General features: G+C 42.3%; 1 protein-coding gene across 1 annotated transcript in view; it reads left to right on the top strand.

Moving 5' to 3' along the window:
- The window catches only part of LOC307263711 (RNA-binding motif, single-stranded-interacting protein 3-like), a gene marked incomplete at its 3' end in the record, with an annotated part of 279,795 nt that overhangs the window by 56,268 nt on the left and 196,663 nt on the right, over window positions 1–26,864 (top strand). The window contains exon 3 of the mRNA XM_080044933.1: window positions 13,947–14,174. Within this exon, the coding sequence (XP_079901059.1) occupies window positions 13,947–14,174 (228 nt within the window). The remainder of the gene's footprint in view (window positions 1–13,946; window positions 14,175–26,864) is intronic.

Here is a 26,864-nt window from a genome sequence, read left to right as displayed (position 1 = left end):
TTCATTATCTTAAATGTACATTGTAACCAACTTTGACATTTTCAAGATAAATCCCTTTAACATTATGAGACTGTTTTTCTGATTTGATTCAAAGTTCCCTTTTTCAAAGGGTGGTGCTCCGTAGGTATTAATAAGTAATTTGATTAGCTGGACTAATTAAATTGATCATTAATTAACAATTTTTCTTTATATTATAATTTCCATGAAATTAATAATATTCTTGACTTTGACCAAATCTACCCCTTATGAATTCCCAACACATGTTAGTTATAGAGTCAACCAGCCAGGCCCACCGGCTTGATACGGGAATAAGCAAAGCTTAGGAATTCTTTCACTAGGCAAGGGAGGAATTCAATCAGTCGGACTATGGGGCTAGGAAACTGGGCATCTGACACAGTTATGCTTCAGCACTTTTCAATTTGGGCTTGGCCTGCCTCAGCCTGCGGCCTGTAGAGTGTCATTAATGAAAGTCACATTAGGCATCCCTGTCATCCTTAGTCGTCCTGCTCAACCAGTAGGAGGTGTCACACTGTATGGGAGGCTAATGTTCATAGCTGTACTCAATACAGCTGGCCCTACTCCTCAGCACTGCTTCTCTTTGCTTCATATCAACTTATTCTATAAAGGCAATATGCCCTAGCTGCTATGGGAGTCCCAATTGTTTCCTGCTTTAGAAACCTTGTGAAATACAGAGCATGCTGGAAATGATCATCCCTTATTAACTCTGTCTTTTCAATTTGGTCTTGATATATTTCTCTGCAGTGTCTTTGATCAAAACAAACTGCTGCCCTTTAGCTTGTCCTCTTCCCTGACCCAGCCAGCCGCCTTTACCCACTATTATTATCTTAAATGATTCACCATGTTTCTGCTGCTCTCTTCGTTGCTCAAGCGCTTTTCTTGTGCGGTGTAGTAGAGGTCACGGATTCCTACATTTATGGAAGGAAGATTAGATGGCAGTCTTGGGTTTCTGCACGCTGTGACTGTAGCCTTTACCTGAGGGCCTAGCACAGCCGTAGCCTGGCCTGCTTTCTCAGACCTTTGGCCCTTTAGGGGGAGATCCATCCAGTGAAGGCTGGCTCATGTTACCAACTTGTGAGGGTCTGTGCCTCTGACAAATGGTTTTTTAGTTTACATATTTGGTCAAAGCCACAGTGGTGCTTCCATGGGGCGAGATGGTGCTCTCTCTATCTGGCCTTAGTGAGTGATTTGGTCATACAAGATCAGAGAGCAGAAAGCCCAAACTGGATTATTCTGGTCGCGGATTCTGACGGGTGTCACTGAACATGTTGTCAATACCTGCTGCTGTGACCTGTCAAGCTTTGATTCCCCAAACACAGATTAAAGACGCTTCACCAATTCTTTCACTGTTGAAGCTCAGCTAAATACCAAAAACGGGATGTGTTATGTTGCTTTCCAGCTGTTTTTATGTTAACACAAATGCACGCTCTGTCTGTATCCTTGTGTTTATCTGAGTGTTTTTTGTGCCTCTTTTTATGTCACGTTCCTGAGGCCCTTTGACACGTCTACAACAAGAGCGCCTGTTTTTGGATCTCACTTTAGTGGCTCCCTATTTTCTCCTCCAATCTTCCATTGACTTTGTTGTCTATATCATGTCACCTCCCTTAGCCCGCGGCTCCACTTCCATACGCGAGCTGTCCAAAGAAATAACACTCATATATCTGCCTGAGAGATGGGATGTGCAAAAAAGAGGTCTGAGTGTGTGTCGTGGTGTGATTTGGATGATAAGGCGAAATGGAAAAACAAGGGGAGACTCGGAATAGTTTTTGAAGTCAAAAGCCTTATTTGCACATGGGGGCGTATACACCCGTGGACACATTCACACATGTACACATGGACGTCATCACTATGTCTCTGCTACGTATGTGTGTACTATGAGTAATTAAATCCAGTCTGGCAGCAGACTACTGCGCTCCTTCACAGCTTGAGAGTCTATATAAAACAGGGTGTGGAACATGTGGAAACTGTGATCCTCCATCTGCAGTTGCTTGTACGGCCACTCTCAGTCCCCGAGGATCCATACTGCAGAAGGGAGGATTTGTGTTGTGTTGTGCAGGGCAATGCAGGGGGAAATGCATCGTACCACTGCAAACTTTTGACCACCAAATACGAACCAAAACCCTTACATGATATTTCATTAGGCCCCCATGAACTTAAGGAAGACGTGCGGCGTGGATTTCGGAAGCCATTACTGTTCTTCTGACAGAATTACAGAGATTGATCGCCCAGATGAGCATAAATCATGAAGTTTTTCTGGAGCTGACTCAGTGTTCTCTAGCTGTACCCTCCCCCGCTGTTTTTCAGATTTATTGTAAGTTTGGCCATTTACTGAATGTTGGTGAACACCAAATCATTTGGCTCCTGAGAAACGACGACGGGAGCAGAAAGTGATGTTCATTAGTTGACACATCATTCTTCTCCACACTGTGCATGCCACCATGTTCAATTTACACGATCTGCTGACTGGCGTGTAGTGTACTATATAGAGCATATGTACTGAGCAGAAATAAGCGTAGGACTAAAATATGCCCGTCCAAACAGTGAGAGCCCAGTGATGAGTGGCAACAACATGTACAAACCGCAGCACATAAATTATCCTTTGGCTGCTGTAATGTGTGACTTCTTGAAGTTTTGCCTCCCATTCATCCTCACATGCCCTGTGATTTGTGCTTTGCCACTGTTGTGATGTGCTCAGCATCCTGTCATTTTCTGTTCCAGAAGAGCATGTCCTCGTGCCAGTGTAGGCAGGAGGCATGAAGCCCCACTCTCTCCGTACATAGGACTATCGCTCACACCACGAGAAGCAAATATTCACTCCGCACTCCATCACTGCAGGCCAGGCACATGAGTGCTTGCACTTCATTAACTTCATTAATTACTGAATGCACACACGTTCAAGTGCCGCAGCTACTGCTCTCACGTTATGCTTTAAGGGATTCTAACTGTGTCTTCCATACGGTAACTGTTCAGTTGGATAGTGCCTGTAAAGCTCAGGGTGTGAACAATGGGGACTATGGAAACTATGGATTTGAGAGACTGTTTTCACGCAGAAACATCTTTGGAAAATTACATAATCTTTACTAGTATACTTCAAAATGGTGATCTCATTTATTTAAGCTGTGGAGGTTGACAGGAGAACCCTTGCAACCCAAGCAGAGCATCCAAAAATAAATAAAAGCAAAGCCAGTGCCACATTTTCTGACAGCTTTTGCTGCATTGGTATCACAGTACAGTCCTTACAAAACAGCGACAGTATAGCTGTCTAGCTTTCTCATGGGGCCAACAGCCACTGTTCCGACATGTCCCTGTGTCAGCGGTCTAGAGGGGACCTGGAATGTGTTCATGACTCTACATGCGTACCTTGTTATGCTTCACTGGGGTGCAGAGTGTGCCGGGATAACTCTTTTTCTTTCCTCCACTGCAGTCCCTTATGCCCTGACGTTCTTACATTGGAAGAGTGAGATAGAGAGATAGCGGAGCAGGGGATGAAAAATACAAAAAGACGCAGTTTCGAATAACTTTCCACTCTAAAGGAGTTCATTGCCATGAAATATAAAGGGGCCTAATGTCCACCATTTTCCACTTAGTCCACTAAAAGTGGCTCTTCAAATCGAAGAAAATAAACATTCACACAATACCCATTAATTGCCTGGATTGCTGTATTTAATCAAAATCCCTCAACATATTTTATTAGAGGGGGAAACCTGGCCTTTACATGTCCTTCCCGAACATTTGAGTTATGCCAAGTCTTTTTTTTCCTGCCTGCACTCACTTACCCAAGTTCTCATCCAAGGCTGCAAATAAAGGTGTAAAGGTGTTTGCGTGTCTCCTCTTGAAGTTGTTTTACTTTGTGATTGCTGAGGACAAACCAACTCCCCTCCCTACTCAAATAGGAAGAGGGTGATTAAAAAAAGCTTGATTAAACTCTATCCAGTTGGAAAAGTTATGTCTCCTTGACTTGGTGGGTAATTGTCTGGTTTTCTTTAGTGGAAATCAAAACGAAGCCCAAGGTTTAATAACGACCCATGTTCATAGCGGCCTCTCACAGCGGCAACATCCTCGGCATTTGCGACGAGTCATATTGCAGCAAGCGGCCTTGTGTGGGAAACCCGCACAAAAACTGTGTGCTCATCTCGAAACTATACAGTTTTAATCTGAGCCGGGGCGAGAGAAGACTTTATTGAATTTAAAGAAAAATGATAACATCATGTGGAGACAGGGCGCCGGGAAAATAGACTTTTATCAAGAAGTGTTGTTATTGGAGGACTGCAGTGTTCGCTGACTGGGTTGCAACTTGGTTTGTTTTCTCGCGCTCTTGTCTTAATTCTTCATTTCCCAGCCTCCACAGGGATGCGACCGAGACAACAAAACAAAAACAAAAAAGATTTCAAGCCTGAGAGGAGAAGAAAGAAAAACTGTGTTACTGTCCATCTTTTGACCCTGACCCTTTTGGGGTTGTCAATCAAATGAATAACGTGTGTCTGTATTAATTTTGTTTCTTTTGAGTGTGCTACAAGAGGGGGTATAGGCCTAGAAATATCAACAGCAACAGTAGGCTGCTGGGGTCCATGTCATATTGAGAGATGCTGCAGCAACCAGGGCACATCTGGAGGGAACAGAAAGCCAAGGACACTGCAGAAGAAGAAGAAGGGAGGAAAGGGAAGGAGGCAATGCATTTGCTTCTGCATCACATCTACATATTGGCCTTATCATCAAAGACAATTCTCTTGGATTTTTTTGTTTATTTATTTATTTCTTCAAGTGGCCAGACAGACAGAGCGTGTATAACAAACCAACAAGCTTCGAGTCTGCAATGGAATACTCTAGTCTACATGACCTCATAGGCCAGCCAACTCCACTCATCTTACTCCCCCTCTCTCCCGTCTTCTCACTTTGGCCTAAATGGGACGCATGCATCTATGACAGAAACACAACAACACTTACGTGCTGCCTTGTTGCGCTGCAAGCTACACTGTGTATATACTGTATGTGGTTTCTGCGGTACCACCACTGATTTCATTGTCATTTTACGTTCCTTTTCTGCAGACATAGACCAATGATGGCAGCACAGTGTAGGTGATATGAGAATATAGAATACTCCTTGCCCAGACATGTCACCACTTTGGTCCAGACTGAAACCTCTCTGAATTATGCTAACTTTATTGATCCAATTACTTTCTTTCTAGTGCTACCATGAGGTTCACATTTGCGGTCTTGTTGCCTACTCTCTACAACTATTTGGTATATTGCCATGCAATTTAGTGCAGACAATCATTCAAGATATTCAATATGGTTTAATTGTAATATGCACAACAATTACAGCAGCTGTTGTTGGCAATGAAATTATTATCATATATAACCCCCTAATGGTTAAATGTTACTTAAACCACCACTGTCTTTTAGTACAGCCTTACAGAGCCCCTAGCATAGCTGTAGACTAGCACAATTGTGTAGGCTGGAGATTAGCACAATTAAATTTTCTCAAGTTGACACATCTTTGCGGCATGTTGCTCCTGTGACTTAGTGTGCAATTGTGCTGTCTCTATCATTTTTCTCACTTGTTTTGTGAACACACAGTTGAACTGTCTGCCGTGTATTCCTGAGCCTTTCCTTACACATGTTGGCTTATTTGTGATATTTCTGTCCCGTTAAAATGCAGTATGACCAATTGAAGCTGTTAGCTGATTTTATAAATGAATAAGGTGCCAACCTGTCACTATTCATTGTAGCTTTTGTCATTTTATATATAGTGAAAATTGAAATATTACTACCTTTAGGTGAGAGATTCATATTGTTGTTTATTATTCAAACATTCTTGCAGCTTAAGTATTTCGCACTTGTGGCTCACTGAGCCTCACAACCTTTAAAATAACAAGGTTAGGTAACAAAGAGTTGCTAGCAATTAAATTGATAAAATAACACTCTATATATGTTTTGCACTCTTATACTACAGCTTACTCTGGCCATAAAGACCACATCTCACTTACTGACCATGTTGGGCTATTTCTGAATTGTGTAGGTGTTGTTTTAATGGCACAGAGCTCCAAACAACACTCAGGATTTAGTGTGCAGGACTCGAAGGCCTTAGGCAATCAGGGGCATCAATCATCCCCATAGTTTATAGAGTGATGGAAGGAGAGAGAGAGAGAGAGAGATCGAGAGGTGGAAAAGACAGACCTACAGAGACAAAGAGAGAGAGAGAGGGACAAAGGGAAACAGTGATAGGGCGAGCAGACAAAGAGCCGGACGGAGCCACAGAAGTGGGTGTATAAAAAGCATACTAAGAACTGGACTAAAATGTCAGCGGGAAAGCATTTGTCTGTAGGTGTGATCCACTCAGACACAGCTCGGCTGCCCCAGTGGGTAAACAGCCGTAATCATGTAGTTCAGCAGTAGACCTTAACAGCCTCTCTCTATACTGCTGTTAACAGGTTGAAGTACTGTGCATTTCATCCTGCATTTTTGTAATTCAGAACATGTATTTGTTGCTCTTAGTGTTTCAGCATCAATACAAGGTTTTTTATAGTTGTCTCTGTTTTACATTCAGTGATAAATGACAGAAAGAGCTGTTGTAAGTTGCGACGAGGGCAACACTTGACTTAACAACTTACATTTTAAGATGGTCTAATTCATGCCTGTAAATGATAACTTTTTAAAGCATTAGTTAATATCTCTATCATTTTATTTACATTATTTTCAAACTTAAGGTGACTTCTTCAGATAAGAGGTCTTCACTAGTCCTCTATCTAGCTAGCATGAATGTATTTTCCCGATTCTAGTTAATGCCATGTCAAACATTGTCTTAGCTAGCCCGTACAATGGCAATAATAGTGGTGCACCATATGATCAGTCCATATATTCATACAAAGACCTACATCAATATAACGGTTCGAACTGTTCTCGGCTACTGGAATCCGAGAGCTTCCGTGAAGACAGGGTGTTTCCCTTTTTTGTGCACTCAGCAGTCCAAAACCTAATGGTATTGAATTTACAGTGGTATAAAGCAGAGGAAGTCAGCACATTCTCATATCTTGGAAGCAGCAACTGTTTGGCATTTTTCGCTTTTGTCAATTTACTCATACAATATATTGATCATCAAAATGAATAATTATGGGTCAAAGGTCTAAATGTGTTTATCGATGATAATTTGATCTTAAGTTTCCATCTACTTTTTCGTCGACCATTTCTTTGCAGCATTAGGTCGTTATCTTCCCTTAAAGTACCCCAGTGTAAATCTTTATGACCCCGCTCAACCGAGGGGGGTGGATGCTGCTGCTTCTTGTTAGTCCAAGCAATGGGAGATTTAAGGAAGGTATAGTGGGAAGGGGAGCACTGAGAACTTTGGGTATCTGCTTTACTGGTGTTGGTACTATCCAAATCAGGCCACTTTAATAAAGTGACTGTTTTTTAGTCACATCACCCCTCCTTCTACATGCTTCCCATAGGATGTTGAAGATGCAAATTTGCGGCTCTTCATCCGCTTCACAGCAGCAGCCCCCAGGCTCACAGTTCATCAGAGCATAAACATGTGTCAGGCCAAGGACAATATTTGGACAGAAAGATAACAGGCACTGAAAGTTGTGTGGTTAACTTGGAGCCTCAAGTGTGGAAGGGGTCGTATTATTGTTCGTCAGATATTCTCAGAGGTCATACACCATCTTTCTTTCTTTCCTCTTTTTTTGGCTCAATGTGCCCCCCTCTGCACCTCTGCTTCAAATCCCATTCCCTTCTCTCCGCACCTCGAAAGAGTCGGAGCACTATTTGGTACGAAAACATATTTCTTAAAGGAGTAAACACTGTCTCTTTGAGCTGCAATTCGGAAACAGTTGTTGTGCCACCTAATACCTTGAAAGACCTGCGTGTGAATTCAGGATGGGTACTTGGTGTATCCTGTTCATCTCTTGAGATTAGAGTAGAGGCTGTAAACAGACAGGGTCACACCAGTTTGTATGGGGACTTCAGTGAATAGAGATTTCAGTCCCACTAAGGTCACGGAGAAATCTTAACAGTACACACACCACACTCTAAACTTAGCACTGCTGACCCCCAAGTACAGTACTGTACTGCTTGTATGAATGGCTATCAGCCATCCTGCGTATAATGTCACCCTCCGACCCAGTTGCCTTGGTTACCACCTACTCCACGTCCCTCCTGACTCTCATCTTAGATCACAGAATTGTTAGTATAGAAGAAGCAGGGAGGAGGAAGAAAGGGACTAAGACAAAGCAGCACAGACAAAGTGTGTAGTATCCTTGCGAGCCCTCTCTACTCTTGTGCTAGTAAGCGTGGAGGAACCAGGGGGGGTAACTTCTCCCTCGCTCATTCCTTCCCTTTTTCAAACAAACGCAGACTGAAAGCCTGTCAGACTTCCCACGCGCCAAACATCCACACATGCCCTGCCACTGCGTTGCCTTGGTTACTCTTGAACTTGATACTCGGGCATTGGTAGGAAAGGGCGAGCGTGGTTGGACAGACAGAGGTGTCGTTTGGGACTGTATAGGTGGAACTGCTGGTGACCCACGGAGCCCGTCGTATCTCAGTCTGCTGTGTTTTGCCAGGAGTGACAGTCTGACAGAGCCTACGTGTTTGGCTGGGCGGGAAGCCGACTTTTGTGAGGGGATGTGGAGTGGCAAAGGAGAGCCATCGATACATGGAGGAGGCCATTTCACGCAACACAGCCTTCGGGAAGTCAGTCATCAGGGATGCCAAAGGGAAAGCTGCATCTCTTTCAAAGCCGGGCCAAACCGAACCAACCAGGCGTGGAGGGCCCTCTAGAAGACAATATCCCCTGACTAATGCCACCCGGGATGACTTTCTTGGTCCTTGGTATTGAAGCCTCTCACCCTTAAACCATTCATTTCAAACCTTTTGTTTCAGAAATATTTAGGTATTTTGTCATTTGGTCACTTGCCATGTTTTAGGGACCACATTTTTGATCATTTGATAGGTTTTTGAATAAAACTCTTACAGTAAATTGGAAGTAGTCTGTTAGTATGGATGTGTTATGTGAGAAATGGGAATATGGAGAGGAAAATGGGCCTTTTTTTGGCAGCACTCCAGTGGGGTTGAGCCAAGATAAGACCATTAGGCCAACAGGAAACCAGGACATTTTGATTTGGATCTGTCTTATGGGAAATCACCATTACTGCTTTGCCATAACCATGTATCCAACAACAGCTGTGGGGCACAGTTCATTCAGAACGACCAGTGTTAGTGTCAGTGCATAGAAAGAGGAGAAAAAGCAGGTACAGAAGACTGTCCATTTGTCCATAATGTTTAGTCTTACACCCTGAGATAAAGGTTACACCTTAAGATAAAATAAGGTAACTTGTCTGGAAAAAAGAAATACTAAAAGAATATCTGTAGCTTTAGGGCATTTGATTCACCCTGCAAAACAAGTCAATATACCAAGCTGAACCGATACAACTATAGAATTTCACAAAGACCTGCTGCTGTTAAACTTTCTGTAATACAACATCTATCTGATCTCTCTGCAATAGGCCATCGTTTTCTATTTCAACACCTCAACGGAGTGTGTTCTTGTTCTATTCTGTTATAGATTTCATGGTGGAAATATTTCCTGGAAAGCAAGGAATAGTTCGGTATGACCCTATTATTCCTTAGAGGGGAATCTCAAGGGGAGGGTTCATCATAGTTATGGGGTCACAGTGTTCGCAGAGAGATGACTCCTCTGAATGAGGGAGCATTTGTAGCATCCCCGGCTTAATGATGGTCTGGCTCTCACACTGATGGTTACACAATTATTTTTACCAAAACATTGCAGTTCCTAAATATTGTATGCTGCTAACACACGGTGAACACATAGTGAACACATCGAAAGAGCTAAAGTGGAAAAATAATTATTTTTTTAATATTTTATCACAAAATGAAAAGCTTTAAAACAAATTTTGATTGGGACTACTGCCCCTAACAGCCACTCTTCATAGTCACACTTTTTACCGTGCAGATACATTTGAATTATAAATATGTATATATTTATTAATTTTCTGAGCTACAAAAAATCCACCTTTGGACAAGAAAATCAGCCTGATTTCAGCTGACTGAGTTCATTAGCGGTTGACCCATGATTTGCTGCTCATTAGATAACGAAACCATATCCATATGAGATACAGGGACACACAATAGTTCAGTAATTCACGAGCGTCCATGCCCTGGCACCCTTAACCGCAAAGTTTCACCAGGGAGCAAGACGAGGGGGTCGGAAATCACTTAACGGTCGAAAAATTTGACTCGAGAGAGCTGATATGCTCTGGTTCATCTTGGCGTATTAATGGAGCCACAACCTCCACTCGCTATTTCACAGCTGAAGGTGAAGCATTATCCCCCTGCGACTTGCATGTTTAGCAATAAATGGTGCTGATAAAGTCCCTGCTTGCTGAAGTAGTAACATTTTTCTTCTCTTTTAAGCCAAATAAATATCTTTTATCAAGTAAATAATGCACTTCCCTCCATCTGTGGCATGTGTTATGATCTAAGCTTAGCATGCTGGCAGAGATATTGATATATGAACTGGCTGCAGAGCAGGGCAATTTTATAGCCTTGCTCCTTAAATCTGGATATCCTGGATTACTGTTCCAATGCAAGTGCTGATATCTGACTTTCATTACCCATGCGAAAGCAGTGTTTATGTTTTTTGGCAAAACCCCCTTTTTGATTTAACAATAGGAAACCAAATATCTGTACCATTAAACATAGCTGGAACACAAGCAGCTGCTTAAGAATTTTGCTCTCATTAAATGAAGTATAAAATCAGCAAAATTCATTTCAAGAAACTGTAACATTAAAAAAAACAAGAGGTGTATAATTTCCAAGCAGACATTTGTTGCCAACCTTTCAATAATTCCTTATACTGCACTAAAGACATTTTGGAACTGGGGCTGCGTTCGGTAATCTTACTTAACAGAGGTTTGCAACATCTGAAATACTTCATGTTGTGAATGAGATTACCTCATTCAGTGAATGGTATTTAAAAAAAAGTGTAGTGGATTAATTCACTTTAAAACCCTTCATATCATCCCTTCATCATAGACATTTTTTTTATATTATGACTCCACCTTGCCTGGAGGCTATATCCCCTAATCTGTACCATCACATGTCCCCCCCTTTCTAAAGAAGATCTCCCTGCTAAAGTGTAGAACTCATATGGGTCCTCATAAAGAGGGATAAACATGCACTTCACACACTAACATATGCACATTTGATTTGCCCTTGAAACGAGTGAAAACAATATTTCACTTCCTGATCCATAAAATTTGGAGCATATCAACCGCAGCACATACCGATCCCTAAACACACACACACACACACACACACACACACACACACACACACACACACACACACACACACACACACACACACACACACACACACACACACACACACACACACACACACACACACACACACACACACACACACACACACACACACACACACACTACATCTGCTTGCCTGCATGTTAAACATTCCCCCTCGGAGGAGGAAACGCCTTGAGTAACCAGATCCGATTGGCCCTTATATAAATGGAGATATATGGGCAGAGTGTAGCCCTCTGACGAGCCGTAGAAAGAGTCTGTGACATGAATCTGAGTCTGTGAACCAATCATTGATTCCAGTCGAGGAATGTGAAGACCCTGGGATCTCAGCCTCACGTTAAAACACAGTCACGTGATGTGAAGGGAGAATATCTCTTATATGCAGCAAAGCAAAAAAAAACTTATTTACCAATGACTTTGTTATCCCATATAACGGACAGACATATCTTTCCCTTGAGATAAGGTCTTTAACAAAACACTACCTAGATGCATGAGTTCTAAATGCTTCCTCTTTGGCTGAATAATCTTCATCTATAAGGCCAATGGAGTTGCACGCCTTGGGGCAGCACTTAAACTCTATGAACTGGTGAGTACTTGTGTTAAAATAGCGGCTATGGCCATGCAGCTTAATGTACCTACTTGAGGCTGTTCTTTCCCCTCTGGCTTTAACAGTGGTATAATAGTCTGAGGATGTCTCTATAGCACCCAATATCTTGCATCAGTGGGGCATAGCTCTAAATGCTGATGTGTTGTTGTTAGCACAATATATCCTGCCCATACAGTTCTCAAATTTTTTGCACTTGCAGTTTACATTTTCGACCACTTTCAAAACCTGGTCATTCAAAGTAAGTGCTTCTAATATTTCTCTTATTTTTTTCCTCCAGGAACTACGGCTTTATTTCACCATTGGGCCTCTTTCATGGTCCTCTGTGGACTCTACGCAATACTGCATAAATGCATTTATCCTGCTATGGGGGAAACGGCTTCCTCCTGTTTTATATTAACATGAACCCTAAACCTGTCGTTATATATTGCATGTATTAGGCTGAACTTTGGCTTACGTTTCCCCCCTCCGGTTATATCGTGATGAAGAATACGAGACTGGCAAGCTTTCCAAGCACAGCTGTGAGTCTATATTGCTGCCAGCACTCTCCCTCTGTCTCCCCTGTGTGGTGTGGCCTCTGACCTCAGTGAAAATACAAGCGGGGATAAAGGAGACTGTTAATGCTCACCGTTGATGTACAGCTGTGCTTCATTCAAGCTGGTTTGTCTTTGCTCTGTACTATTTACAAATGTAAACTAAATCATGGCTAAATGGTCTTCAGGTTTCATCATGTTTCATATGGGTTTGCAGAGAGTAAAATGTGAATGAAAAAGATTGAAGCAGCGTAAATAATCTTGTAAAAACCTATTTATCAGTTAAATATGTCCATGATCCACTACCTGTAGTGTTAAAACACAGCCTAGGCCCTGTAAACTGGCATGTTGCTAGCTATAGTGGGCTCCCTTTGTTTACAAAACATTTGTTTACATACCGGTTTACAGAGCCAAGGCTGTGTATTAACAGCTGATTTATTTCTCAGCACATACACAGAATGGACAGGTATTCGATCATGAGGAGATATTCACTGGTTTTGACAAAGATATATTTTGTCAACAGGCATTCTCGAGAATCGCTGACTCTATCTTCTCTTTTGATCGATTTAATAATCAAATGAATTGTCTCAGCAAAAATCATATTTGTTATAGTATTATACATATTCTACTAGTTAGTGCCAGTATAGTTTACCAATTCGAGCAACACTATTTTTGTGGCATTCTGTAATTTGGAAAGCCTTGCAAGCACTGTCTGAACTTAGCTGATAAGGTAACTCTTGTTTTTTGGAATCGTAATATAGTTTTAAATGGACTGAGTAGCATTGCTGACCAGAGTTTGCAAATACTACAGTTTTTTTCCCCAAGTCTTGTTAAAATGGGCATAAAAACCGGCATATGTGCCCTGAGTTTCCTGTATTTTTTCCCCCTCTGCTCCAATGGCCATGACAGCCCAGGTAACCCATCTCAGAGCGGTGTAAGCCCGCCTGTCAGCAGATTCAGCCCTGTGTTTCCTGGACCCTGTTGATACCCAATACATAATGCCACTCTGGGAAGCCCACTGCCAGCCTGTAATCCAAGCATCTTATCAAACCAATCAGCACCATTCTTGCAAGAACTCTTCTCGACCGTGACAGAGGGGGGTTTCGCAACATCTGGTGCCTGGCGAAGGAGAAAGGTAGAGAGAGAGAGAAAATGAGTTAGGGTGAAAGGGAAAAGTGTGAGAACAATCTTGATAAGCTGGTATGGAGATTTCAGATCAACACCCCAGCCCGCTTTCTTTTTGGATACAGGTCAGCGAGCGGGCAGTCAAGTTGTCAGTGCCTGCGCTGCTGCGGAAGCTGCTCGCAGTTTTTACTATTGATGTTCTTGACGCCAACATTTGTCACTGCACTCCCCTCGCAAGTTTCTCTCTTCTTCTCTGTTTCTCACTCACTCCGACCTTTTTCCTTCTATTTTTCACTGTTACCACCTTTTTTTTTGTCCCCCCAACAGCCCAGTGCAGCGGTGAGAGGTTACCGCAGCAGTAACGCAACAGCCATGAGTCCCGGCCTTGGCTCCAACTGGTCCACTGGTAGCAGTGTTGGCCATGGTGCCAGGAGCGGCCCCTCCTTCACCCATGCAAGTCTGCAGCATTACCCATCCCACCAACAACCACACCCGCATCACCACCACCATCAGCCCGCACACACCAGCTATGCCTACTGCACGGCCCATACAGCTGTAAGTTCAACATATTTGTACTTCCTCCGTCTCACTCCTTTACCCTCTGTCCTACTATTATTCACTCTCACTTAACCTCTCGCTATTTCATCCTCCCTCCTTATTATGCCTGTACACCCTCTTTTCACCCTATCCCTCCCTCTCTGTTCTGCGCAACTTAATTTGTTTGATTTCATCCATCGACGGCGCAATGAGAGACTAATTGAGATATAGACACTTTTGGACGGCTTCCCTCAGTCATTATCCGTGGGAATAAATTGCCGTTCTCCAATGCGTTTGATTTTACTTTATTGGTGTGATCTTGTTTTCTAATGTAACGTTCGGGGGTGTGACTGGAACCCCGTGCATGAGCCAAATTGAGGAATTTTACGATCGTCATGTTGCTTGTCACAGTCACAGAGCTGAAAACAAAGATTCAGCTAATAAATGTATTTACAAGCCTTCACACCAAATCTTACTCTCGTTCTCTCTCTCGTTTTCCATTACGGCACTCTGGTGTTCTCTCGTCTTACACACGCACTACTTAAATTCCCAGCTGCCTATTTGCCAACATGTTGAGACTCCCCTGAAGTGCTTGCACATGCAAACGGGTGAAGAAATTTAATTGGATTTGGATACGATAATAAGCGCTGTAGGTTGGCTCCTGGTCGCGAACAGCATTCCTTTTTTATTTTATTCTTTTGATAACAAGGCACACATTCATTCAGATCCAGTCTATTTTTGCTTTTCAGGAAGGAAGATACCTCCTGTGTGTGTGTGTGTGTGTGTGTGTGTGTGTGTGTGTGTGTGTGTGTGTGTGTGTGTGTGTGTGTGTGTGTGTGTGTGTGTGTGTGTGTTTGTGTGTGCAGCATTCCAGTCATAACCACTGTTTCCACTTGTTTTACCCAGTTGTCTCCATCCCTAACAAACACCACCTCAACCACTGCCATTTATTTTGCATGACAGACATTAATGCTTAGGCTGTGGTTTTGGTTGTGGTGGGGCAACCATGTGACATGTTGTTTTTGTTGTGGAACATCATGGTCCTTTTTGTTGTTTCTTTGCCACTTCCCCTACTTGCACAGTCATTGCCATCAACATCCACACACAGGAAACAGGAGTGTCTGATTAGTTTCATGCTGTTGACATAACTACACTGTTTATTTCCCCCCATGAACAGCCAAACTTCCATCAAGTAAGTCTGGTGCTCTTCTGACTTAGCATGCTCACTGGTTTTCTGATTGAAAATAAATAAATAATCCGCTGTAGTCTGACTAGTAATACACTAAATGTATTGAATAGGTGAGTTACGTAAATACACAGCAATTAGCACTGTAAACTCCAAAAGCCATCAAATCACCTGCTGCCCTGCTTTTCTTGTAGCCTTTCAAAAAAGGCCAACCTCCACGCAAGCAGGCATCTATAAACTCAAAGTCTGCGTTCGCCTGAGGTACTGTCATTATCATCACGCCGCACATCCTTCTGTGCTCAGTTTGGCGCTTCCTTGTGAGGAGTGACAAGCCTATAGACTCAAAAGATTAACGCTGCACATGTTCTTGATTTCCATACAACAATATTCTGTTCCATGTGAGTTGGCCTGACTGAAATAAAAAAAAAAATACCGCAAAAAGCTTTGTGTTGGTATCGAAACTCAGATGTTCTATAAGCACCAAAAAAATGTAAAAGATACCTATGAAACATATACATGTTTGTAAGTGATGGTGGATGTTCATCTAGTCGACTTGTTGCTATGCTTAATTATTACCTTTGGAGTATCAGAAAGCCAGCCGACTAGTTCTAGAAAGGATTTGAAACAAACAACACAGTGTAAAACATGTGTGCAAATTCAAATCCTACACTATGTCGCTTTTGTTTTCTTGTGCGTGCTTTGGTGTTTGTGGGTTTCTGTGCGATTGATGGTGGACACCACTTCCTGCTCAACTGGTCGTGGTAGCAGATCACTATGAGGTCATCAAATGCTTGCCCTCATCTTGACCCTCTACCCTCAAACCAGTGGCTTTTACTGGCCTGTTTTCATGGGACAGCGGGGATGGTTGTTTTCCTTTCAGCAGTTTTCATTTCGTCCCTGCAGAAAGCAATTTATCCCCCACTATCATGCCTCGGTCCTGGGCTGTTCCGAATCAACACTTTAGCCTCGAGGAGGATTCACAGTGCCTAGAGGTGGCTAATCCAGACATTAACAGTGAACAACGGCATGGTTCCAGCCTTTGAGTCTGCCTCACGCATTTTATTTTATTATTATTTTTTCTTCTCATATGCAACACAAGCTGAATATGTAACAGAATTCTTCAAATTCACAAACAAATGAATGCAGAACCCCCATCCCCTTTTACAATCTCTTTATTTCGAACACCCTCCCTATCACTGTCATTGTTTTTATTGCCTGGGGGAAAAAATGCCATTGTAATATCAGGCATATTAGATGCAAAGAATGCATAACAGAAGGGGAAGAAAAACAGAACTGATAGCTCAGCGTGCGTCTGTCCTCTTGCCTCAGAGAGGTGAGTAAATAGAGGAAAAAAGAAAAGCAAGCAAGGATCCAGCCGAGATCAAGAAGCTTCGCCTCCAGTGGGTTTGTAATTACAATGGAAGCGGATACATTTCCACTCTTAATATGGTGGGATGAAGATCCCTCGGGGGGGGGGGGGGGGGGGGGAAACGATAGTATGACAAAAAAGCAGAGGAGAAAGTCATGTAGAAGTCAGGAGATGGGGCTAGAAAAGAGAGTCAGAGAGAGAGACTGTGTTATTTCCTTTGTATATACAATGCTAGCTCCTACAATGCAATTGGATACTATTAATTTCTTTGCCAAATACATCTTTGTATAAACATAATTGTTCCCTCGATTTACATTCATTGGTTACGGTGTGACAGTGTAAGTCCTTACAATGCACATAAGTCATAGGTAGTTAGTCCCAAAACACATGAGTGCTAGGGTGCTGAAAACCCTGATTTGATTAAACACTGTAAAAGTAAACAAGTCAGTGTTGACTTTTTAGTCATTCTAGAGGCAGGGCCCCTTAGAATGGTAGTGTCGGCAGGTTGCTCCATTGTGTTGGTTCAGGCTGAAAATTCCCCATATTGATTGTTTTTATAAAAGGATTGTATCGTCCCCAAAGAATTAAACCCTGGCATTAATCATCCAATGACTCTCCTTTACTGCCACTTTGAGTTTGACATGTCTTGACAACAATTGGATCAATTACCATGGAATTTGGTACAGATGTCCCAATGCCTTTGGTAATCCCCTGATTTCCTCGTCTAGCCACATCATCAGATCAAAATTCAAAAATTGCTTAATACTTTCATTTGTGACCAAATTCCACCTATCCAATGTGTTCTATGCAATTGGTAAATGTTAGCCTGCTAACACACTTAATTAACTTAGGTATAGAGGTGACTTTTGTACTGTGGTGATTGAAGGATGTTGCCAACTGTCTAACCTCACGTCAAACCTTGCTTCTTCCTGTGTACTTCTAACCAAAGAGCTAAACATGTTAGATACCAGCCGTTGTGAGTGGACCAGCCTTCAGGTACTTGAGTGTAATAAAACCTGACGAGCTAATCATTGTACATGTTATTGGATTCCTTACTTAAAGCCACATGGGCTGCAAAGACTACCATAGCCTAAGTCACACATTATAGATTTTCTCGTCTATGGAGAATTGATCACAAGCACCATGGCAAAGAAAAGGAAACATTCTGTGTAGGTTCTTTCCAGTAATTGGTGTGACAGAACCCATTTGTGGGTTATAGTAATAATGGTGGACATATAATGTCAGGTAAAATGTACACATTGTACATTGAATTTCCACTCTGCTCATAGAGTGTTTCTCTTGGGATATTTGATATGCAGCTTCTGGCTTTGAGCAATTCTGTGTTTGCAATGCATATGACAGAGCCCATAGTATATATTCTGAATGTCATTGTACCCCCGCATTGACTGGGATTGCTTTAGAGGTGATTAGACATGTCTTTGTTTGAGTAACTATTTCATTCTGGAACTCAAACAAAGGAAATTGGATGATTAGGGTGAGGGTTGACTCAATTTGCCTTGTGTGTTGAATCTAGTATTGACTAAGGTAGTGCACTCTGCATACCTCAAAAATATAAGTTGATATGTTCTGGAGTAAGCCACTTGCCTTTGTAACAATTCCATCTGTGTGAATGCACCTAACAGTGAGACCTTGCTGAAAGCGCTTACTGTGTGTTCTTAGCTGACTCTTTACTTAAATAAAGAGGCAGGGCCTTTTTCTGTGTGACCTCTGAGCTGTTTCATTTATGATGGCATGCCTCCCCTTTCAACAGATTATCTCCAGACTCCTTAATGTCCAGATGTGTCCAACGTTGCTTCAATCATTTTTCTCTCCTCTGTCCAGATTTTACTCATGTTTATAATAGTGTTTCATTATTTTGCATGCTAGGCGTGCTTGGGAACTGTGGTCTTGCATTTGTCCTGGCCTCATTGCCGCATTGGACTATTTAAGTGTATACAACTGGGAGGAATTGCATGACAGCGTGGTCTACTTCGGCTAATTGCATCCATGTAGTGTGATTACAACAAAATGAAAGCTCATGCAGATGCAACTTTGTATGTGTCAGGGAGAGCCAGAGCTTAAGTCCTTTCGTCCTTCATTCTAGCAGTGACAAGATGTGCAAAGACTGGGGAGGAATTCTGAACTCAGGGGCCAGGCCCGCATTGCGTCTATGTACTGCTGCAGAGTTCATTTCTCTTCATAACATACAGATAGAGACACACACACACCTACACATGTGCTGCAGAGGACAAAACTGTCTTTTTTTTCTCCTGAAGGAAAACAAATACTCCACTGCTGGGGAATTGGTGCAACAACTATTGGCTAGCTGTCCGTTTTCATATGCTATCCGTCTGTATGGCGAATTCTCATCTTATCAGGCAAAGAAAGCAAAACACATTTTTCCTCTAATGAAAACATTTGAGTGGGTTATCACTCTTTTTACCGAGGACCTGGACATCCCTGTGAACCCTTCAATTTAACTCGGAGGTGTCGCCCGACCCAACTCCAGTTGTTACCTCATTAGACTTGCCGAGCACACACTGGCCAATCATTTAGTCAATACAAACCTGCTAGTAGGGATTCCCGGCACATGTCCAGAATCACAAGGTCTCTGGAAACTCGGAGGAGAGACAGAAAGGGGCATTACAAAGAGTGTGAGAAAAATGTCTGCAAATCAAAGGAAGAGGGATAGGCAGAATAACAACAAGACATAAATGAGCAAAGTATTATCAAATCCCTGATATGCTGGTCTGCTGGGTTCGACAAGCAACTAAAACAAGTATTTAACAATAATGATAGGACTATTTTGTTGATTGTATCACATTCCCCAATTATTTGCATCTCTGCATATTTATCAGGTGTAGGTGTGACAAAACTCTATCCCACCAACTCAACTTTTCATTCGTCTCTCTTTGTGAAACCCCGACTCTGGCACAACCCTTGGTGTTGTGATTAGCTTAATTAGCCATAACTCACAAACACCCATTTATACAGGCTGACAGATGACACAGTCATTTAGCTGAATGAATGGCCCTGCCTGCTGGCAGCGGGTGAGGGTGTGTCCGCTGGCTAATGGCCTGCACAAGGCTGTTGAGGTGAGGCTAGTTATCTATGGAATCACCCAGATAGGCAAAAGGTTTGTAACCTTGAGAGTACAGACGCACGAGCAATGTGATCGAAGGGAAGTTAGGAAACAATGTTGCAGACAACACAAATTTAGATGTACTGTAACTATCATACAAAATCCCAGTCTATCTTTTGAAGAAATATTCCATCCAAGATGTGATTAGATGAAAGATGAATTCCTGATAGCAGAGGCAACATATGCCAATGTGTACTGTTCATGTGTGGGAGAGCCTTGTGGATACTTTGTGATGAAGTACATTAGCTTACATTTGAGAGTATTGGGACTCTTTCATCAGCCCTTGAATGAAGAGCATTGCTCATTCCCCAAATACGACAATGATTCATCTTTGCCATGAGCCAGAATGGGCTTTGTCTCAGTAATTAATTTAGCTCTCGGGACGGCAGTTGGAATGAGTCGTGTCTTCAAGGCCTAATTAAAAGAAGATTGTCAAACATATTCTAGGTCACACAGCTCACAATCTCCAACCATTTAGGAAGATTTTTCTAGGCTCCACTACCTCGTCCTTCGTGGGCCATTTTACTGACTGATAAGAGAGTGTGGGATTACAGAGTGAAAGACAAATGGTTTTGTATGTTTTGTCGATGTCTGCAGGCAACACTTGAAAATGTAGATGGTTGATATTTTGTTTATTATTGGATGCTTGAGTCAATAACTTAATCCACTTATGGCGTCATGCCCTGCTTGACTTTGTGTCTGTCTGAGGAAGGCTGATTTGAAATCGCTAAGAAATTTCATTATTCTGTTTTGTGGCAAATGGCCACACAGTTAACTCCCTAACTCAGCTGACTAAGAATGTAACAGTGCATGCATATCTTAGGTTAATGATCACTGTCTCTCTTGAGAAAAGTATGCAACTTGTGTTTGCAAACGCAGATGGCACCACATTTACCATAACATCAGCTGGAGCACTCATTTTATTGAACTAGTCATGCCGACAGACTGACAGGCAGGAAGTGTCTATCTTATCTGTCCTCATAATGAGAATCAATGACTTTAGTTACAGGCACAGAATAGCAGTACACACACACACACACACACACACACACACACACAGGTTCTGAACAATTAAGCGCGAGCTGTCGGGCTTAGTGCCTGGGTTCATTGTAAGCGCTCTAAACCTGTTAGACTGTGACAGACCATTAAAAGGCTGCCAAGGCTTCCTTAATTTGCTTCAACAGTGCACACTGAGGCAGAGTGACTGAGTGCCATGAGTGTGTCTCTGTGTACCAAATGTGCTTTTACTTCTTTTGACACTCCTTAGCTCAACCCCCCTGCTCCTGCGACCATCTCCGCCAACTCCATGACAACACTTAACCACGTCATACACACTGTTTGACAGTATCAACAGCATCAAGTGGCTGCTATGTATCTGCTTCCATGTTTTATTTTGCCATTATCCTATAATGACCAATATCAGTTTATTTAAGCAAATGCATCAAAACATTAAAACTCCTGTTAACACTGATGAGACTGCTAAATGAGTATATTCTGTAAATTGTTAGCGGCACAATGTAAACAGCAGTAATGATCTTTGCATCGAAACGCATAGCTGTAGTAAATTGAAGCTGGTAAACCCAAAACTTTTCAGTTTATTTACTGTTAATGTATCCATTATTACTAATAAGCAGTATTGTTAAACATTAAAGACTCAACATTTGCTTTGACAGTACCACTGAAATCTGATAAAAACAAAAAAAAACCTGTTAGGGAAGTAGAAATGACATGGTGGATCACAATTTTCAAGATTTTGCAGGGTCTGATTCAAATGCGTGTTTCCACAAAACCTCCAACTACCATTTGCTGTCTAGCTGAGGCAGTTGGATGTGAAAGATGACCATCTAAAATTATAAGACCCCAGTCCACTTAAAAAACATTATTTACTTTCTAAATTTTATTGAGGCTGACTGGAGTCTAACCAAATTACCATGGTCTTGATAGCAAACCCCTTGTGCATTTGTCACTTGTGAATGAATGCTCTTTGGGCGGTTGTTTCACCTAGCAGGCATTTCCTGTCGTGACCAGAGCTTTGTGTTCTCCACCATTAGGAATTAAAGGCCCTGGGCCACAGGATCCTGAGTGCCAGACCACAGGAATATCCAGAATCTGACGGAGCTCCCAAGCCCCTCCGCATGTTTCATTTCCTATTTCACAAGAGCGGGCGGTCCATGCAAATTCCTGGCTGCGGTATCCCACCAGCCTTCATTTAGAAGTGGCTTGTGGTTGATTAGATGTTGGACAGAATGGGAGATGTTAGAGGGTGGATTAGGAAGGGTGCTGGCAGATCTTACCCAGATTTTAAATGGGTGTCTTCTCTTGTTTGGGTCATGGTGGACTGTCATATTTACATGTCGTTGCTGGATTAGCGCTGTTTCTTGGCTGTGTTTAATGGCAAATTCGGAGCGTCTCATCTGTGAAATCACTTTCCACCTGTTCCTTTCTGTTGAGGTGATTAGTCAATGACAGGGCAAGGCATGGGGACATAAATCACACATACTGAGCTGTAGATGTGACCTTAATTCATAATATTTCACTCTTGATGATGCCCCCTGGTTTTCAGCCACATACACAGACTTGCACACATTTGAACACACTGACATACGTGCACAGATGGGTTTTCATATATGGCTGCCTTGGGCTGTAGTATTGGCTTTAAAAACACCCATAACATCTGTAAAGCATTATGGCTGATTATGCTGGTCCTCCAGTGAAATCATGCAATATGGGCATGAGAGATTGCTGAACATGAACCGTATGGGAAAGAAAGGGATGATGAGGCCTCTACGATTCGGATCAAGGGCCCATGGCCACGTACACAAATGAGCACACACTAAAACACTAATTTCACAAAATCAGATTTTATTTTAATACTTGTGAGTACTCTACAAGTTCCTTAACTAATAATTTTTCTTTCATTCCCAAACGCCAGATAAGGGTGTTACACAACACCAAAGTGCAAATGCTTCTTCCCAGGCTAATTACGTTTGAGCACACACACTTATTTGCTCTTAAAGCAAATGTACAACTCTTTTAATGGATGTTAGCCACATTAGTCCACTTGGCTTACAATGCTCTCTGAAGACTTGAGTGGTTGTAACTATTACATTTTCTTGGTAGGAAAAATAAAGCTAAGCAAATATGCAAATCTTTTCTCAGTCATTGGCACCTTATTCCTGTAGCGCATCCCTTAGTCCGTTCTCACCAGTCTCACCAATTGGTGTCCATGTAAAGTGGACATGGTTCAGTTGTGCAATGAGAACATGCAGGCTTAATTTAATTAAACAAAAAAAGAAAGAATGGCCAAATGCATGACTCTGTTAGTTTGTCAGGTATGGCAGCTGAGTAAAGCGGCAGGGGCAATTTGATTTATTTAACATCATTGTCATTTTTGAAAGTTCCACTCTGCGTTGTTTTGGCAACGGAAACGCAGCACTTGAACACGTCTTGTTGGAGGGAAAGGCTTAATGGTTCACTTCTCTGTTGCATCTGTCAAGCCACGTACAGGGAGACAAAGTAAAGGCTCATATGTTATTGCACTGTTTTGGCACTGCTATACAATAAAGGAGTTAAGGGTCACAAAGTATCTCAGTTTTGACAACTGTGGAAATGAGTCAGGTGTTCCTTCAGCTGTTCTCAACGTGTTATTTAACATTGGTTCTTTCTACTGTTCTACCATTAACTGTATCACACTCTGTCTCCTCCCCATTTCTGACAGTAAGCACTTGTTTGTTCTGTGAAATATGAAAGTTGTGTATAGCACTCTCACCCCATTTGTCCTCTCCCAGCAGTCAGCCTTGTTTGTGTGAAAGGAGGTCGGTTTGTTGGAGCCGCTTTGCTCCATTTAGTTGGTGCACTTTGATGACTTCAGTACTGCTAATTACACAGGCGCCACCAAGGAGGCAATCTTAAAGTGCATCACCCTGAAAGTCTTACACACTGATATTGAAATGTTACCCAGTGGAGTTTCAACATAATGTGAATGTTCTTAATCACCTACTATGTTTGTTCTAATACCTCAGTGCCATCTGGCAGTATTACACCATACAAATCCCATGGTAAGGTTGTCAGAGACATGCGGTAGATTAATTTTGAGATGCATTCTAATGTATGTAAAGCATGCCAAGTATGCTTAAAATGTGGCAGCGTATGGTGACATACACACAGCATACACTACTACGCCCATTCATTTTGCAACAGCCCTTAATAATGCATTGGTAACACCATTTAAAGTTAACAGACTGAAGGCATTAGGCTCCCATGACCTAATTTCAGTTTTGGTAATTTGGACAGTCAACAAGATATTAAGACATTAAGATAAGTATATTTTACTATGTATTGACAGTTGACTGGTGTCTCAAGCTCTTTCCACTAACGCAAAGCTAGTTAGTCACAACTTGCAAAACCTTCAAAGAACTGGTTTGCTTTTTTTGTTGTTGCAGCTCCCCAGGAAAATCTCTGATTCTTTAGCTGCTGCCAATATGGATGCTTCACTGTGTTCACCAGATAGTGGCTAACTTTGTTTCTCTGCCCTTTGTTCCTGGGCAGGAAGCATGCCACGGGTTTATAAGAGCCTTGTTTCTGAAAATACCTTCCTGCTGTGGAAATACCCAGACTGGAAAACCAAAGTAAAAATGTGTAATATGCTGCAAAACTCTATAGAGCTGAGAGGAACTGAAGTCTGGGGTTTAATCACCAAAAGTAACCCCTTTTGCACCTTCATGTGATCTAGTGTTGATATAAAAATATTGATCATAGCTGCTGTAAAGGTTAATTATCATTATGAATGAGCTGTTGCAGTGGTTCAATGAGTGAACTATATTACAGTAGGAACATATCCCAGTGGGTGACATGCCGGCGGTTGCCTGTGTGGTCATGGATCAATGGCTTTCACCTTTTCACTGTTTGAACCTATACAACCAGTCATAACGACTATAATGAAGGGGGCACATTCTCAACACTTGCTTTCCTGTGCCTCTTATGGGGTTTTTGTAATGTTTAAACAAATGCATGAGCAAAATGTCTTGTCCATTTAAGTCAGTGTTATTTTGTCTGCTCTATCTCTCTCTGTCTCTCTCCCTCTCTCCCTCTCTCGCTCTCTCTCTCTCTCTCTCTCGCTCTCTGTCTCTCTCTCATTGTCTCCTGGGCTTCATGCTTTGCATGCAGAGGATGAGACACCGGGGGAGGTTAAGAGAGGAGCTGGAATGGAGTTCTGCTCCATTTAGCACCCTGAAATATTCCTCTTAGAACCACACACTCTGTTTTCTCTCTCTCCTTACTCTCCGCACTGTTTCTCACTCCGCCCTACCCTCCCTCTCACTTTCTCATCGCCGTGGTGACATGTGGTCATTTCACTTCATTCCGGTACGGCTTAGCGGTGCTTTAAAACATTGCTGCTGTCCTCCCATCCCATCCGGCTCAATCGCAGGCAGCATTGGGCTTCATGGGCCTCTACGGATCTGTTGCTGCTCGCCATAACTCTTTTCCCAATCTATCCAATCTCTACCCGCTGTGGGCAGAGCCTTCTGCACCATTCTTCATTACTTCACTATTTTACTCCTCTACCTGTGTGCCTTTGTCACACCTTGCCCAGAAAACACCAGTTACCAAGCGCATAGATTCACACACGTCAAGTATTCAACATCTTTTTGTTTTATGTGCGGTTTACGCGTAAGATATTTGTATAAAACTGTCATCTGCAGGTGTTTTTTTCTTGTGCATAATCGTTCACAAAAAGACTGAAAAGTAGCACACAGTAGCACTGACTAGAATGACTAATGTCACACTTTTCTTTTTAGGGCATTAACACAATGAATAAAACACAATGCACACGACACACTCTGAGTGCTGTGATGAAGCTTTAATAGGGCTTCTTTCCATTTCTCTGCACTGGTAGTTCTGAGTCAGTTTTGCCCTTTTTTGCAATGGTCTTCTCCCTTTATGTTTTAAACAATGTGGATTTTGATTATTTTGTCTTAGCATGTTTTAGCACGGGATATAATCCATTGATTAAACTAACACTCCGATTTGCTTTTGCAGCACTTAATTCCATATAATTCGGAGATTTATTTTCGTTACTTGGCATCATCTCTTGCACATGGCTGGAATCTTGCTTGCAGTTGATGTTGCTATATTAAGATTAGCATGAGGCCCACACAGGAAGTCTGATCTGTGAGCTTAACTGAAATGTTTTTCACCTCTGGTGTCAGAATAACCTTGGCCCCTTCTGTGATCCCCGAGACGTTTGGCTTCACTCACTGTTGTCCCACAGAGAAGAACTGACACGTGTGCTTACGCTCACACCTGTGCTCGTGCCAGCATCTGTAGAACATCCAACTTTTTGAATAGTTGGACAAACACTAAAGCACGGTGCAAAATGTAGCTCCGTACACTCCCATACACACACTTGTTCAATCCCCTCGCCGTGGGCCTCTTTTCCCTGTACAAAGTCATTTGTAGCAGCCCTGATCTTTTTCTCAGAATCATGCTAATGAGGAAATGAGTCGCTCGGTATGAGTTGTATATACATTTCACATTTGAAATGGAGATCTAGTAAGTGGATGCAATTTTCTCTTTTAGGTCTATTGCCCGTCCCTGGTTGGGTGTAGTAAAAGGGGTGCTGTGTGAGTCATTTTTACTCATGCATGTCTGCTCTCATATTTCCTCCCCATTAGGCCTGCATCGCTCTCCTCTGTGTTGTGATAGAGGCTAATGACTCACTGGAAATCTGCCTGGTGTTTATCAAATGGCTCAGTGCAGCGAGGCCGGTGGTCCCTGAGTCAGTCCGCCCTTTCTACCTTATTAAGAAGTTATTAGATAAACAGCCCAAATCAGGTGATTTGACCATCGTATATATAAAAGAAGTGAAGATACAGAGAAGCACTCTGCAATCATATCTTTAGACTATATCACTCTGCTCTTTTGCACTGTGGAAAATTATACTCTCAGAGGGGGGAATGTGTTGAATTACCCCAGGCTGTCATCCGTTAGTGCACTGATAAGAAGGTATCA

The sequence above is a fragment of the Ammodytes marinus genome, assembly GCF_949987685.1.
Source record: "Ammodytes marinus genome assembly, chromosome: 17".
Classification (NCBI taxonomy): Eukaryota; Metazoa; Chordata; class Actinopteri; order Uranoscopiformes; family Ammodytidae; genus Ammodytes; species Ammodytes marinus.
Note: the sequence above shows the minus strand (reverse complement) of the source record. Positions and strands in the feature narration are given on the sequence as shown.